Source organism: Scardinius erythrophthalmus (genome assembly GCF_964197995.2).
Source record: "Scardinius erythrophthalmus genome assembly, chromosome: 21".
NCBI lineage: Eukaryota > Metazoa > Chordata > Actinopteri > Cypriniformes > Leuciscidae > Scardinius > Scardinius erythrophthalmus.
This window is the reverse complement of record NC_138241.1, coordinates 21235230-21252291: the sequence shown is the minus strand read 5'-3', so window position 1 is coordinate 21252291 and position 17062 is coordinate 21235230. Positions and strand designations below refer to the sequence as shown.

The window sequence follows — 17062 nt, the reverse complement described above, 5'->3', positions numbered from 1 at the left end:
TGAATAGTATGAAACGCTCTGATGACGTGTGATGTCTGCTTGACATTGTATCGTTGCATTTGGACCAAATTCATTGACTGGACGAACATTTTATGGTCTTACGCCCTCCACAGACAATATAAATACATTTTGACCACTTAATTTAGTGATTGCAATCAGGATGTGAAGAGACTTTCAACCAGCAGAACAAAAAATGTTTCTAATTTTAGTACCTAGTACCTAAAACAATTATTTAAAACTGAAATGTTTTGCTTGAAAAGGCTGCTTATTTACCACGTTTTTATTTTGTATAATGCAATGACATTCATAAAATGTACAGCTTGGCTTGCGTGTCCAAATACTTTTTGGGGCCCACTGTATTTATGCCATAATTTCATTCTAACATATGCATAGAAATCTGTTGCTTTAAGATACAGTTATTGCAATTAAGTGCTTTGCTGCTATTGTTGGTGACTCATTTCCATTTGTGTACATTGTTGTAAAAGTTTATACATCTATCTGAAACTATGCAGTGTTTGGATAAAGAGCAGGATGACTCAGCCACGTTGACAGGCGATGAGCTCAGCTTGCATTTCTTTTATCAGACAGCAGAGGGCGATCATGTATGTGCATGTGTTTCTTTCTGCACTGGACCTGAGCTCTGCTGCCCACTGCAGCACAGTTTGAAAAACACACATCAGAACTGGCATTTAGCATGCAGTTTTGATATAAACTGTTCTACAGTGTAACTATGGCAAATGTACACCTTTGTATCTTATCTACCCATAAATGAAACAGAATACATATTACTACTAACATGCACCCTTTAGCGATATATAAGGCACAGAGTTGGACCTTCGAGTGGCAAGCTATTGTATCAATATTTGTACATTTTTGTCAGTGTACAGTTCGATCTAATTCACGCTTGACCCCAAACTGTTAAAGTAAAACAGATCTATGTTATACAAAGAGAGTGTAAATATGCACACACAAAGAACCTGGCTTCACACTTCTCTGCACTGAGAACCAAATCTTAAAATCATACATGTAAAAACTAAAAGCAGCATTTGCATAATGAGATTCCCTTCAGAAGTCCCCCACCATCCAGCCACATTGGAACTGATGTCCTGAGGCGCCAGCTTGATGCATCTCAACATAAAACTTCCATTAGGGGAATGAAACTGCTGCCAAGGGCATTCCTCCTTTATCTTTTCAGCCTTTTCTCTTTCTATCTCCTTGGAAGGTCATTTGTAGTATGTATGATTTAGTGTATGTGTTTCCAGTATTTAAACACACAGTAGTTCTGGTTTGTAAGACATGTTCAGGTAAACATTTACACATTTGTCATGGCAAAATGTAGCTCAATATATCACACTCAATATAGTTCAATATATCAAGCTTAATATATTCAATATATCACACTGGTGGCAGATTTAAGGGTTTGAGAGTCATAGCAAATATGAATATTTTTCCCAGACCAAAAATAAAGAACTGAATTTGCTCTCTTTACTCCTGTACTATACTTCATGCTATAAATAAGTTCAACCTAGATACTAAAAGCCCATGTTATGAATCTTTAAAAAAACTGCCTTTGCAATATCTTTCAGTGGCTGCACCACTTAAAAATTAAATTTTCAATTTCCTGTGACTGAGCATAGGATGAACTTGTCAGTACACACTACAGACTCTTTCTGTATGACAGGATGGCTGTAAATGTCTTTCATTGTAAAATAATGAGTAATTTAATGCCATTCTGTCTTCTAGTTGACAAGTCTTTAAAAAACCCTCTGCTGTTGCTGTAATTTTTTTTTTTATCACTCTTGCTCTTGAAAATCAAAGTGAGAGAAAAGTAGCCCCCGGTTTCTGCTGAGATGAAAACAAATGCTGCATAGAAGATGCTGTTGAACAACACCTTCAATCCATTTGCACCAGTTTGTTCACTGGTGGAGTTTTTGCTTTCTGTGATCATTTTATATATATTTTTAAAATGTTTTGGTAGTGGTCTGTCATGCAGTGGATTTGAAGAGAATGTGAGTGTGGCGAGCCGCGCCGCTCTTTCACGGCCCTCGGCCTCGACCTGCTCGCCACAGCGAGTATTCCAGTTTTTTATGTGGGTTAAAGGCATATGGTCACCATTTACCTTGTTACCTGTACCTTATATTTGTGTTTATTTTTATATAAATTTTTTTTAAATCAAGTTTTTCACATCAAATAATGCAGAAATACATTCAAATAAATAGATCTTAATGACTTTTGAATTTTACTTGTTACTAAAATTTGTTGTTTGACACACTTTTGGACAGTCTTTCTTTAGAAAAATAAATGCTTTATGCACTCTTTAATCTCTTATTTTATAATATTTGTTTATATTTTTGTACAGTTAATTTCTTCATTTTTTCCTTGAAGAGTCACTGCCCACCTTTTCTTCTTTCTCTTCAGAAAAAAGGCCCCAAGCTCAGAGTTTCAGGTTCATCTTAATTTTGCTAATAATTGTTTCTTCAGAGGTTCATAATCATGTCGTATACAGACACAGGAGCACAACAAAGCTTTGGTTAACTTTGGGGCTTGAAACCCTTCCCTACTCTGTGTCCAGTCCCCAGGCTCTATAAGTGAATGGGCAGATCTGTGCGAAAATCTCTTTGTTCTGCTTTCTCATGAGTGAACAATAGATTTGTAATCCTCATGTTTCAGATCCCCCCCACCAATGTCCCAATTTCCCACAACTGCCGCTGTCTAATGCTGTAAATCAATATGGATTAGCTCGACCTGTATGAATTGCTGCTACTCCCCTTCAGGCTGATAAACTCTTTTCTTCGAGTTGTCTCTCATTTTCATGCTCATTGTCGTTTTCGTTCTCATTTCATTTTCCAGATCACACCAACAATCCCTTTCACAACATATCAATTGAATTTGTGAATGTATCTGTTTGAGAACATCAGGACTGATGGCTGCTTTCTGTCATTACCCGTTCCTTTTCTCAGAGCGGGGTCGATAAATCATGACTTTGACCTGAGCAAATAGAAAGATCTGAAACCTTTGAGAGAGCAGTAGTAAATCAAGTCTGTTGTACATGCAGTTAATTTATGCTCTATTGGTTGATTTTATTGGATGTTGCTATTAGATACATACTCTGATTTTGTGATAGGCAAGTATTTTTTAATATGTTTCATTGACCCCATCAAAACCCATTTGACAGACATTTTCAAGCTTTCAAGCTTCAACCCTCACAAAGTAGAAATGCACTTTGTAGACATGTCATGGTATTAGAGAATCTGTTGAATTCTTTGAATGTTTATGTACAGAAGTAATGTAACATTTTAATGTGTGATGCAAGTTATCATGCTGAAATTTTATTTATACTGTAATTAATTTTCATCAGATGATTAAAAATCACAAAGAATTAAACAAATACATCTGTATTAAAGGGATAGTTCTCCCAAAAATGAAATTTCTGTCATCAATTATGCCGTTCAAAACATGTATTACTTTCTTTCTTCTGTGGAACAGAAGAAGATGTCTTAAGAAATGCCACAGTGTTTTGTGACTGATATCTTCTTTTATGTTCCACAGAAGAAATACAGTCTGGAAGGTTTGGAAGACCCTAAAGAGACCCTCAGGGTTAAGTTTCTGATGCAATTAAGTTATTTTAGAGAAATCCCTTTGACAGGGGATGGATAGTAATGTGATTTAAGGGAATCACGAAATAATAGGAACACAGAGAAACAGAGAAAGGTGTTGCATAACAAAAGACAGGAGTGACCACATGCTTCTGTGTCTTTCTGTGTCTCATCGTGTGGAAAAGAGACCTGTGTATTTTGGCTTTGCATGGGGTTGGCTATTGTTTGCGTTCGCTGTGCTGATCGGCCACAAGAGAGCTCAGATCGACAGGGAAAAGCTGCTCATCTTTTAAAGCACTTCGGTCCCTGGGGAGGTATAGCGAGAGGGAGAGAGAGAGAGAGAGAGAGAGAGAGAGAGAGAGAGAGAGAGAGAGAGAGAGTGGGAGGGGTTATGGAGAAAACCAGCAGCCACTTTGCCAAACGCCACAACAATCCAATGAGAAGACGGAGTTGCTAGAGAGCAGGAGCATCGCTTATACCCTCCGTTCTCTCTTGCTCACTCGTCTTCGCATCCTTCCACATCTCTACCCATAAGGCTTAGCAGTTCTGTTCTATTGTTGTCAAGGATACACCGAGAGATACAGCCTCCCCCTGATGCAATGTAGACAGGGACGGAGAAGGAGTCAGAGAGAGCGAAAGGAAGTGATGCTGAGGGCTGAGTGTGGGTCACTCGTATGCCCCTGATGCCATCTGCTCCGGCTCTACTGCAGCGAAGAAGCGCGAGTCTGACGCCAGCCCAAGGGCCCTCAGGACGAGAGACGTGGAGGAACAGGAGGCGCAGGTTGGGGGGAGGAGGAGGAGACGGGTGCCAGTGGAGATCATATAGCAGAGGATGGGAGCAGTGGAGTCCGCTGAGAACGGACAGCCCCTCTGTCCATCTCAGGAGCGTCCCGAGAGCATGTGAGTAAGAACCAGAGGAGAAGAGAAGGGGGTTCTTGATGACCTCATTGTCGTTGCTGGTGTTGTTGTTGTTGTTGTTGTTGTTGTTCTAGTACCTGGTTTCTCACCTGGTTTGAGTCTCAGTTGAATGCGTGTGAGTATTCTTTCAGCTTGTGAAAAGAGAAGAAAAATAACCATTCAGAAATATTTGTCAGAGAAACGCCAATCACAAAGGAGGAGGGGATTGTTTTCGTGATGTCACAATAGGACATGATGTTTATTTACATTTGCCGTTTGATGGTGGTAGTAAGGCTCTGATGTATGCGTTTCTACATATTGATGCGTGCGTTCCAGTCTGGCGGGCTTTGCAGACGTCTGGATGGGGGAGTAATGGCTGTATTTAATAAGGGAGAGATGTGTGTTTTTGTGGGGGATGGAGGCTAATGCTGCAGCACCGAGAGAATGAGAGAGATGGTGCTGAAATAGAACACTGAAATGTGTTGGAGAAAAGGGGGTGGGGAAAGAGAGAGAGAGCGAGAGAGATAGAGAGAGAGGGGGGCTATTTATGTTGTAGACATTCAGAAGAGCAGAATGGCAGTGACCATAAAAAATATGCAATTTTGTGTAGGTGGATCAGGGTTCTATACCTCTGTTGGTTTGTGGTAAAAGCCTGCTGGAAATCTAGGAATAATGCACCCAAAAATGAACATTCTGTCATCGTTTGCAAAAACACATTTCTTTCTTTCTTTTGTAAACATAAAACAAGATTTATATTTAGATTAGATTTAGTAGATTGTCCTAGCTGCTCTTTTCCATAAAATGAAAGTAAATGTTGACCACAGCTGTCAAACAAGTTTTTCAAGTCCAAAAACTTGCCACAAATAATTACTTAAATTTCAGTCTGCCTACATAAAGCCTTCATTTCACTTTAGTATAGACTGTATAAAAAAAAGTACATGGACTATAGTGTTAGGATGCTTTTATTGTGCTTTTTCAGTCCTTTTTGTAGCTTGACAGCCTCTGGTCTCCATCCACTTTTATTGTATGGAAAAGAGTTCAGGTATTCTGTTCATTTTGTGTCCCAAACAAGAAATTACATAAGGTTTATAACAACATTAGGGTGAGTAAATTGTGAGACAAATTTAATTTGTAAAGCAAACTACTCCTTTAAAAGTGTATATAAACCAAATGTGTCTTTGTTTATAAAGCGTATTGTAATAAGACATTATACTACATTCTATCCTCATCCCTTTGGCCACAATGGTTATTTTATTATTGAAACTGACCTTTGTGCAAAAAAAGCCTGGAATTTGTTGCTCTAGGCAACACAGCTGGGGATGATGAGAAAGTTTGAACCTGCTCTGATGTCTGTGCTGTGAGTACAAGTATTGTAACACCTACAGTGCTGCTCATTCAGCCATGACTAACAGATTTTAGCGTTTAAAGTTGCTTATGCAACCACCTTTTGAGAATTCTTACATAACAGTACCTGCATAGTTTATATGGGAGTTTGAACCTCAACTCTAAAAGCTTTATATTAGATTTATCATTGCATTCACTTACCAGTAGCTCATCAGGACAGAGTGCAATCTGATGGAAAAACAAGCATGAGTTTGAAGGTCATTTATAAAATCTTACATTCATAATTGGAAATGTATATAGTATATTAGTATTATTTTTATATTAAAAATATTAAAACTGGATATAAATAATAAATCTGAAAGTTTAGTGCTTATTATACACTAGAGTCAAATGTTTTACAGTTGAAGTGTTTTCGAAATAAGGGTTTTGTGCTGATCAAGGCTGCATTTATTTAATCAAAAATACAGTAGTATTGTGAAATATTACAATTTAAAAACGGTTTTCTATTTTTATTATTTCAATTGTTGTAATATAAATATTTTAAGTAATATTCCTGTGATGCAAAGCTGAATTTTCAGCAGTCACACTGAAGCCATACCATGAGCATTCAGTTCTCCTGGGAAACATGTAGACTGCAGGAGATTTCATGCACTGCTAAGCATTCAACTCTGTGAAGGTTGAAACCTTGTGACCTGCACTTTCTTTCACGAACAGGATAAAAGCTCAAGTAGCTTGCTTTAACTTTTATATGCACAACTGTTTGACTGGCACACACTGTACCTGTTTGGGCATGTAATGTACTATTGGCCAACCACCTTTTCTGGGACTTCCTAGTTATCTGGAGTGTGCTGTTGTGTAAGGATCATTTTGTCATCCATGCAGTATCATGGCATGTTAAAATAGGGCTGTCACAGGGGCATCCGGCGATCATGTATCCTTCTCTTCCAACAGTATGTGATATCACCATGTGTCCATTAGAAATTCACCCTGTATTTTGATGGCCTAGTGAGCAACATGTGGTGATTCAGGTGATTCCCATTTGGTGATGCGTATGACCAGTACTATCTCTCCCTGTATATCACCACTCCTTAAACCCTGAAATAAGCTTAGTGCTGTTGGAGATCTAGCACACATAAAATATTGAGGATATGCCTGAATTATTTGATAGTTCTGGTGGTGAAAGCTGGTACATCGCAGCATCCCACTGAGGAACCTTGGTCCTGTAGTTTTTATGAACTGTTTCATGGTACTGCTCGATTTCTGACTTGAAATATGAATCATAATTAATATCTAATATAGTCTTTGTTAGCATGATTTAAAGGGATAGTTCACCCAAAAATGAAAATTGCCATCATTAACTCTCCTTCAAGTTGTTCAAAACCTGAATGAAATTCTTTCTTCTGCTAAACACAATGGAACTATAGAATAGGGAGGTCAATGGGGTCCATCAACTGTTTGGTTACCCATATTCTTTAAAATATCTTCTTTTGTGTTAAGAACAAGAAAGAAATTCATATAGGTTTGAAACAATACTTTAGGGTGAGTAAATGATGACATAATTTTAATTTATGGGTACCTTCAAGCATCATATCTCATTTGGAACTGAATCAATGATTTATCAAGACTTTGAGCTGCCAGGGATTATGACTCTAATGCCTGTATTATATCGCTATCATTAAACTGCTTAATCAGTTCATATAGAAATTAATAAAGTTTTGAATAAATTCTTGGTGTTAAACTGCCAAAGAAAGGAGTGATCTACTCGTAAAACACTGTGATAGCCATTGGTAATGCATGTAAAATACTCTGTCCATTACTGTGTATTATATGAAATGTTTGGTTGGCCCTCACTTAACACAAGAAGGCTCAATCATCAATAGCTGGGCACATTCCTTCATATTTAACTACACTCTTAGCACCTAGTAGATCTGAATACAACCTAAGATCAAGTAGATACATACTGTATGATGTTCCACAAACTAAAACAGAGTTTGGCAAAACTGCTTTTAGTTACAGTGGTCCAACTTCATGGAATGAGTTGCAAAATCAGTTAAAACTGCAGGTTTTTATTTCACATACTGAATTCAAGTCCTACCTAAATCAAAATGATTAAAGGAGCTGTATGTAAGAAATGTATTTCAATTAATCATAAAATGGCCCTGATATGTCACTAGACATTAAGAAATCATGTTCATTTCAAATACTTATATCACTGACAACAGTAGTCCGGCCAGGATATTGTCATTTAAAAGTGAAGTTGCAGCCCTCAACTGATGTTGATGTTGTCATGTTGTGTTTTGGCCTGATGCCCCACCCTCCACCGATCTACCAATCACGAAGTCAGTAGTGTTTCGGCATCCGGGTTGCCAGCTCTGCTGTAGATACCACAGCTGCAGCTACAAACGTTCCTGCTGGATCCTGCAGCCTATCTGGCAACCTCGAGTCAGGGGGGAGGGGGAGGGGATACACCGCTCTACAGTAATTTGAAAGTGATTGCAGTACCAGTTTTGGCCACAATCTTACATACAGTTCCTTTAACATGTTTGCGATTGTTTTAAAATGTGATTTTCTGTTTTTATTTTTAATATTCATGTGCATCCCTGTCTGTTTGTTACTTGTTGTCTGTTAAAGTATATCCTCTATGTGCTGCCTTCTTGGCCAGGGCTCACTTGTAAAATAAATTGTAATCTCAATGTGATTTTTTTTCCCCTGGTAAAATAAAATAAAATAAAATTATTTTGAGATATGTAGATATACATTCCTGACTTTGAAAGAAAATATATTGAAGTTTACTGAAGGGACTTCTAAGGGTTAGAAACAGTGTCTATGTTCAGGATAGCATACACCAGCAGTCCAGCACACAGTGACAGTGTGCTAGTATTCTATTTGGAGCACAGCCAGTCTCGCTCTCCCTCTATTACTGTTTCATTTGTCTCCCTCTTTTGGTCAACCTGTGTCAATACCTCAATCTCTAGTACATTTTGTACCCTCTGGTATAAAAATTAGCACATCACAACCTTTTTTAACCTTTTTTTTATTTTCATTTCTTCCCAAGATCATTTTAATTATGGTCACGTTTATAATGTGGATTTTAGATGCACATTGTATGATTTAATGCAGGCCTATTGTTAGTGATGTGTTAATATCTTTTAGCAGTTGTGTCTATAGAGCAATTTCTTGATCACTCTCCTCTCTGTCACACTATAGCTGTCCTTTCGTTCAGGTTTGCTTTGTTTGAACAGCATTGTGGGTTGTCGTCCTCACAGCAGTGTCTGTTGCTGAACCCAGCAGTGCTGTTCTGTGCCAGACAAGCCTGACTGTCTCCAAGCAGACAAACTCACTCACTGAAATGACTTGCCTCTTCTGTCTCCTTTAGCTTTTCATATTATATTCAAACCTATAATGGTTATTGCAGATGTTTACCTGTTTAGTAGATATTTGGTCCTGAAGATTTGCAGATTTTGATTATTTTAGCTACTGTATTTACTGTACTCCTGTCTGAGTGGCTTTGTGTGGCTGTGTGTGTATATGTATATATGTGTATTTATTCATTCCCCCCCCCCCAACGTCTAGAGGAGAGTTTCAAGTAGGATGTGTAAAACCCTTTTTTTAAAAGCCACTAGAGGAACATAAGCTTGATGATACAGTGCTCCATATAATTCCCCCCAGCAGACGTTTCAGAAATAAATCAGTGTTTTATTTTCCCATACCAGGAAATAAATGGATTGTATGTGCTCTAATAGACTTCCTGTGCATGTGTGGATCTATGCGAAAGAGAAGGAAATTTGAGGCTTTGTCCAGGATTCCATTTTATGGAAGTTGCCAGTGTGTGCGTTGTCTAGCACATGGGAGCATATGTCTAGAGAGCACCGTCACCATGGCAACAGTGTGCTTGCCAGATATGTCTTGTGGAAACATCACTACATGGGCTGAAATGCTCATTAACTGATAATTATCTCATCAAATGTCATTTACACACTAAAAGCTGCAAAATTAGAAAGGAAGACTTTTAAAATGCACTCCATCTGTCTTTGAATGATATTGAATGTAATATTAATGATATTATCTTTTAACACAAATCTATATTATAATCTAAACTTTACATTGCAACACTTAGAGCATTACACATTGCAATCGTTTTGGGTTTGATACTTAGAGATGAATATTAAAGGGGTCCTAATATGCCCTTTTACGAAGTCTTGATTTTGTTTTTGGGGTGTACTAGCTTATGTTTTCATGCTTGATTGTTTAAAAAAAATATTATTTTTCACATATTTTACTTTATTACAGCACCTCTCTCCCCAGTCTGGCCCGAACGTGCCGTTTATTTCCTGTTTCGATGAAGCCCCTACTTCCGAAATATGAAATGTGCTGTGATTGGTTAGCTGGCCCAGTGTGTTGTGATTGGCAGCGCTTAGCGCGTGTTCAGGAAATGTCACTCTCCTTACTATAACTGCATGCTCTACTCAGATGTAGATACTAAGGATGGCGTCAATTTCAAACCAATTCAAGCCTGATTCAGACTTAAGAATGTTAACAGACAAGAGGATTGTCCAGGGGTGCGTTTCCCGAAAGCATCGTTGGCCAACTATGGTCGCAAGTTCATCGCAATGTCCATTGAACTCTATTGGTAACGACGGAACTTGCGACCATAGTTGACCAACGATGCTTTCGGGAAACGCACCCCAGAACGGATTTCATGCACGGACTTTGCAAGCACGGATTTCACAGGACGTTTCAGAGTGGTATTTTTTTTTTTATTGTTATTTTCTTATACATTTTAGATACAATGTTATACACCATTTAATTGTAATACTTGTTGGAAAACTATAAACAGTAATCGATCACAAAACCATGGTTAATTTTCCTAAGGGGCGGTGAAGAGTCTTAAAAGCGAGAGCTTACAAAAGCTACAGTAAACACTATATCAATACTGTAATATTAGTTAGCAGGCTAGCGGAGGCAAAGCTTTGCCCTTCGTTTACATCATAGCTATCATAGTAACAACATAAAACTTATCATTGGAACTGCTAATAGAAAATGCAACTAGAAATAATAAGACATACTTATAAGTTGTGATCCACAAACAACAGATTGTTCCGACAAAGTGAGAACTGCTCCATTTCAAGAGAAGCTTTTGTGCGTAGCCTGCATTGTGGTTCTGGAAGCGTAAAATGTGTAGCACACAGATAAACGTGGGGGTTTTAATGTTCAGGAACAGTGTTTAAAATTGAAATGAAATGAAGTTCATCAGCCTTAGGAAGGTCAAACAAATGAGTTTTGGAAACAGGGTGGAAAAAAACAGTGTCTCTTTGACGACAACACCGTCTTCTCTAATGCTGCTCAACCCTTTTTTTTGCGTATTCCGTGGTCGGAGGTTATTTAAATGAGTCAGGGAAAGGGAATCCTTTACAGTCATTCTTCTGAGGTCATGAAGAGTAAATCTCTTATTTTGCTAATAAACTGCTGGATGCGTATCATTAGAATTTGGATCCAAATGTCACATTAGAGTATATGTGGTCTAATATTTTGCATGTGTTGTAATTTAAATTGACTCTAAAATGATTATGAATATGGACTGTGAAAATATGATTTGGCACCATGGAAGACCACTACCATTTTGACACGCTCAAATGTGATTCATGTTTGTTAGTATGCACTGGTTCTTGTCAGATGCAGAATTACTCCTACTGAAAAGAAAGAAAATTCTCTAGGCTAGTTTATGCTGATTTGCTGCTGGTCTACATTGTCTTGCTGGTTAAGATCTCTGATTAGCATCCCATGGACCAGCATCCAAAACATGTGTTGGTCTTTTCAGCAGGGAATGGGTGTGTTCACTGCACTGAAGTAAAGGCGTCAATACATTCATCAGTGTTTGATGCAGCAAAACTGAATGTATGACTGCAGCCAAAGTCTTTTGTGGATACTAATAATTAGTACAGACAGAAACCAGTCGAGAAACCCCCAGTTTTTGCTCTCTCTGAGTGTTATTATACTTTACAGTAACTACAGTAATTACAGAAGAGTAGGAAAGACTGACAGAATTTCAGCTCGGGTAGTTGAAAGAAAGAAACAGAAATTAGAAATAATGAAAAATGATCAGGATATAGTAAAAAGAAAAACAGTTTTTTTTTTTTTTTTCTTTATACTACCAGAGTGAGAAGTCTGCTTCTCTCCTAAACGTGGGGGAGGGAGAACATGTCTTAGGATCTTGAAGAGAGAGAGAGAGAGAGAGAGAGAGAGAGAGAGAGAGAGAGAGAGAGAGAGAGAGAGAGAGAGAGAGAGAAGAGAAAGACCGAGTCAGCCAGCCAAGTAGTGAGTCTGCAAGTGGCGAATATCTGCAACGGGTTTCATTTGGATAAAGCCCACCTTCTGCAAGATACCGGAGAGAGAGAACATACGATATTTAAAAAAAAAAGGGAGGGAAGGGTAAAAGGGAGAAGGGAACATAGCACACAAAGCCATAGAACCGTGATGCGCCAGATTTTCGCAATCTGCATTAGGTATGAGGAACGTGTGAGAGTGACCGTGAGCCTGTGATCGGTGGCAGATATGGCAGTGAGCGCGTGGCAGGCTCTGTCTCCGCTGCAGTGGGCTCGCTGGGGCTGGGACACGCTGCTGGGAGGGACATCCGGAGAGGATGAGGCAGACCCAGCCCTAGGGCTCCTCCGGCGCCTCAGCTGGACCTCCAGACACGATTACATGATCCACGGCAGGCAGAGGTGAGCGTGGGGTAACAGCAGGGAGAGGACAGGGACTACTGCGGTGAGACTGGGTGGGGGTCTGCACATCTGTCTGAGGCTGCGCCTTTGTTGCCGTATTTGGACTATTGATTTATTTATACTGATGTGTTCACCTATGCCATCACATACTATGTCAGATTTGTGTAAATCGACTAAATAAGCAATCATTAGTCTTTACTGAAATGGCAATAAAATGTGTTCATTTGAAAATAACACCTTCACTGTGATACTTAGTAGGTTAAAATCAAATAATGAGTGAATATAGTGAATGAGAGAGAAAATGGACACCATGGCTGAGTGTAATTTGTGTTTGAGCTGCTGTTATTGGTCTCCAAGCTTCAGGTTTAGATTTCCATCTGTAATAATCCACAAGGGCCTACTAGACATATGCTGAGGCAGGCGTTTGTTTACAAGGTTTGGCACACAATGATTGATTGTTTAATACACTGTAGGTGTATCTGAATGTATTTGATCCTGTAATGTAAGTGTAAGCTGTGATACGTTGCCTCGTAAATGGATGTTGCTTGTTTGCTGTATCAGTGCTGGATTGGATATGCAACTTCTTTGTATGGGAGAAAAAAAGAGCTGATGTTTATACTTCAATGAGATTATTAAATCAACTCTTAATTCAATATATTCAGACTCTCTTCTATCTTGTTGTCTCTTGTGTAGGAGCTCAGACTCAGACGGAGCGTTCGAAACCCCTGAGTCCACCACCCCTGTGAAGTCTGCTTCCCCACCACTGCCCCCAACAGAACACCCCTGCACCAGCTCAGAGGCATTGTCCCCAGAACACACAGGTATGTTTAAGATCTTCATTCCGTCACAATTCACACTACAATGATCTCATGTCGAGTCAAATAGTTTTATTTGTTGTCTGAACAGCTTCAGCCGGGTTTACTAGGCATTGAAATGCTTAAGGCGAGCCTTAGATTGTAGGACATTGAAAATATAGTTTGTTTCTTGTTTTGAACAAATTTTGTCATTTTTTATATAAATTAAAAAGGAAAGTATTAATTAGCAGAGAGTGTAGAGCAACATAATAAATGATTCTTAACTTGGAACCCAAGAAATGTTATGACACAGAAGATTATCTAAGTAATTATAGCTAGAAATATAAACTAGATCTAGAATATTTTATATGCTAATTTTTGGTGTCCGTTTGTGCTTTTTTGGAAACATACAGATGGAGGTCCAATTAAAATCTTTATTCTATATTCATTACAATTCAGTTTATTTTTCCCAGTGTTTTCATGTTTTTTTTCTTGCTCGGATTTATTTTCCAAAAAATTGTTTAAATCAAGAAACAAAATGCCTTTTTTGCCTCCATTAATCTCTGACTTGGACGACTGTAGTCTTTGTTATCAAGCACTGCACTCGTACTCCCTCTAATGGAAATGCAGTGTATTGCTGTTGATGTATTTTAAAAAAAGAAGATAAATAAAAAAAGAAAAACTAACAAGCAAACTTCTTTTGTATTCTATACTTCTGCATTCTTCAGCTCTTTAACTTAAAATAATATCATTACATCTGTGAGTACTATTCTGTGATGTGCTTCAAATCTATTTTTTTTTTAATCTATAGTAACATGTCATTCTCCATCTTCACAGCTTCCACTGCTTACATCTCTGCCAGTGAAGCTCAAGACCCAGTACTTCAACCTGCCAGTCGCTCTGAATCTACAGTCTTTGATGAGGACAAACCAATAGCTGCTAGCGGTGCCTACAACCTAGAGCACTTAATCGCTAATGACCCCTTGCCAGAATCAAATTTTGGGTCTGGACCATCAAGCCGAGCGCCTCTCACCCGCTCTCTAAGTCTACAGTCTGGTGAGTTAGAGAGCCCAGGAGACAAATCCTCAGGAGGAACCTCCGACAAACCCATTCACCCACGAACAGAGTCCTTCAGCATAGGAACTGAGAGCGCTCCGGGAACCCTTCGTAGAGTGAAGAAGCCCCGTCCAGGTTCACTAAAGAAGAAGCCTCTTTCCAGGCAGAACTCAAACCCAGAGCATTCCTCCCCTAAAACTGTGTCCTCTAGCAGCACACCAGAAGAGAAAAAGAGAGGGAAACCCCAACCGGAAAGCCCTTTGCAAACCCAAGAGAGGCCTAGTTCTTCTCCCAGCCCTAGTCCTAGTCCTGCTGGTACCCTACGGAGAAACAGAATAAAGTCTCGTGTTGAGAGTCCTCCACCTTTGGCTGAGGAGATCACTACCGCCTCAATATTAACTCAAATCCAGCCGGAGCTTCCTATTCCAGTAACAGAGGCTCCTACTGTCCCAGACGAGGAGTCTCCCATCCCTCCCAGTGCCTCCTACAAATGGGATCCGGACAACTTTGAGAACATTGACCCATTCCGTACAGGAGGCAGTAAAGTGGCAAACTCGCCGGTCTTAGGCAGGAAAGCTGACTTTACATTGGTTTCAGGCACCCCTGTTGCTGTAGAGGAGCCCTGTGCCCCTTCCCCTGCTAAAGAGCAACCCTTAAACATTGAGGAACAACCAATCGCCAAGCGTCAACCAGTCAGACTGGAGTTTGACTATTCAGAGGACAGTGGAGAGGCGTCACGCAGTGCTCCTCCTCCCAAAATCCTGGGCAAGAAACCAGGTGCCAAGATGCCCATCCGAAAGCCAAAACTGGGGATTAAGAAGGCCCCTCCTCCCCAGAAAGAACAGCTAGACAATTCACCTGTTCCAGCACTTTCAAATGACAATGATGATATCCCAATTCCCAAGGCGTCATATAACTTTGACCCCAGCAAGTGGGATGACCCTAACTTTAATCCATTTTCTTCAAGCAGTGGTGTCCCGAACTCTCCTCATCTATCTAAAGGATCCTACAGCTTTGATCCTGACTCCTTTGATGATTCAATCGATCCCTTCAAATCATCTAACAATATAGGGAACCCTCCAATGAAAGCTGCCTCTTTTGACCAGTCCAACAATGAGAATGAGAATGAGACTGATAACATTGAGTTAGAGGATCACAACCAGAACAAACCTGCCAAAACCAAAAAGAAGCCTCTTAAATCGTAAGTCTGCACTTATAATGAATCCATTTTCATTTCAAGTCATAATGTGTGCCATTCATCCAGTGTAGACCAGTAAATTCGAGTACATTTTCTTGTGTATATTTCTGAACATGTGTGTATGTGAGTGGAGTGGGTGTTAGTACTTGTTGTTTGTCAGCCTCTGTCACATGTCTGTCTGTTGATCTCATGTATCACAGGAAGTCCAGCAATGTCTCTTCTCTGTGTTGTTTCGTGTAAGTAGAGAGATGTAGAAAAATCAACATCAGTAATAATATAGATTAACATAAAATGTCATTTTAACATGTTTTAACTCATGAGCTCACCATCAATTGTTTTAATCATTCATCCCGATACATATGACAGATTTCCCATCATTCTTAGCCAGTCCTTCCTCTGCTCCATGCCTGATATTATCCAATGAGAACGTGTTGCCATCTAGTGGACCCCCCCAATAAGTGCAGTCAATTCCATGAACAAGTTCTGATGTGCACTTAATCTAGAAAACATTGTCTGATTTTGCTTACAATGTACACATGATCTGATTTGAGCTTTGTTGACTACACTTCTTCCAATGAATTAGATGTGAAGGTTGACATCTCTTAATCTCTGAACGAATTCCTTATCCAGATAGAGACTCAATTCAGAGATTTTCCCTTCTTAGTAGTGGATAACACACTGGTGGATAATAAACATTGCAGGTTTTATTACGTGTAAGTAGAAACTGTGACCTGAAAAGTTGACAAGTGAACCTTTTTTTGCGCTCTTGAGCGAGACATTCGTTTCTTGTGTAAGACCCCCTGCACACCCTGATTCATTAATGCTGCTATTTGGGAGCAGTTTTAAGTTTCAGATTAAGTCATCTAATATATATTGCTCAGCTGCAGACTTTCCCTCAGTAGTTCTTACACAATTCAAGGTTGTTTTCAACTTTGTTTTTCAACACAGATGTCTTTTCAGATTTTACAGGAGGAGTTTCAACAATACTGAAATTAAATATTCACACGTACACTATGAAATGTGAACAAGGTCAACAAACAGCAACATAATAGGATCCGATATGAGTCTGTTATGTTACATGTGTCATTTTCTTAGGCCATTGAGCAATTTATCAGGGGCAACAGGGATTAATATTATCTGTGAATGTGTTAAGGCAGAGTATCTATTTTTGTATATATTTCCTAATTCAAAAGCACACATTTTTACTGCATAATCATCATGCTTCTGCAAGACATATTTCCAATTCATCACTAATAGCTGTATGTCTTCAGCTAATTTCCTGCCATGGTTCAATTTGTGAGTAGGAAAAAACATGGCATAAAAATTGCATTATAGCAAAAGAGAACGTTTACTGTTAAAAACACAATTCACAAAAAATCAAATAAAAAAATAACTGCACAATATAACATTCATATACAACACTAATAGAAGAGTAAAACATAATGTAAGCCCTGA

The 17062-nt window shown here is 39.0% G+C and overlaps 1 protein-coding gene across 11 annotated transcripts in view; it reads left to right on the top strand.

The window, feature by feature from the left end:
* tacc2 (transforming, acidic coiled-coil containing protein 2) overlaps nucleotides 1–17062 on the top strand; it is a 64963-nt gene that overhangs the window by 31037 nt on the left and 16864 nt on the right. For all 11 annotated transcript variants that reach the window (XM_081350159.1, XM_081350161.1, XM_081350162.1 and 8 more), the window contains 2 exons: nucleotides 13253–13380; nucleotides 14191–15610. In XM_081350159.1, coding sequence (XP_081206285.1) covers nucleotides 13253–13380; nucleotides 14191–15610 — 1548 coding nt within the window. The remainder of the gene's footprint in view (nucleotides 1–13252; nucleotides 13381–14190; nucleotides 15611–17062) is intronic.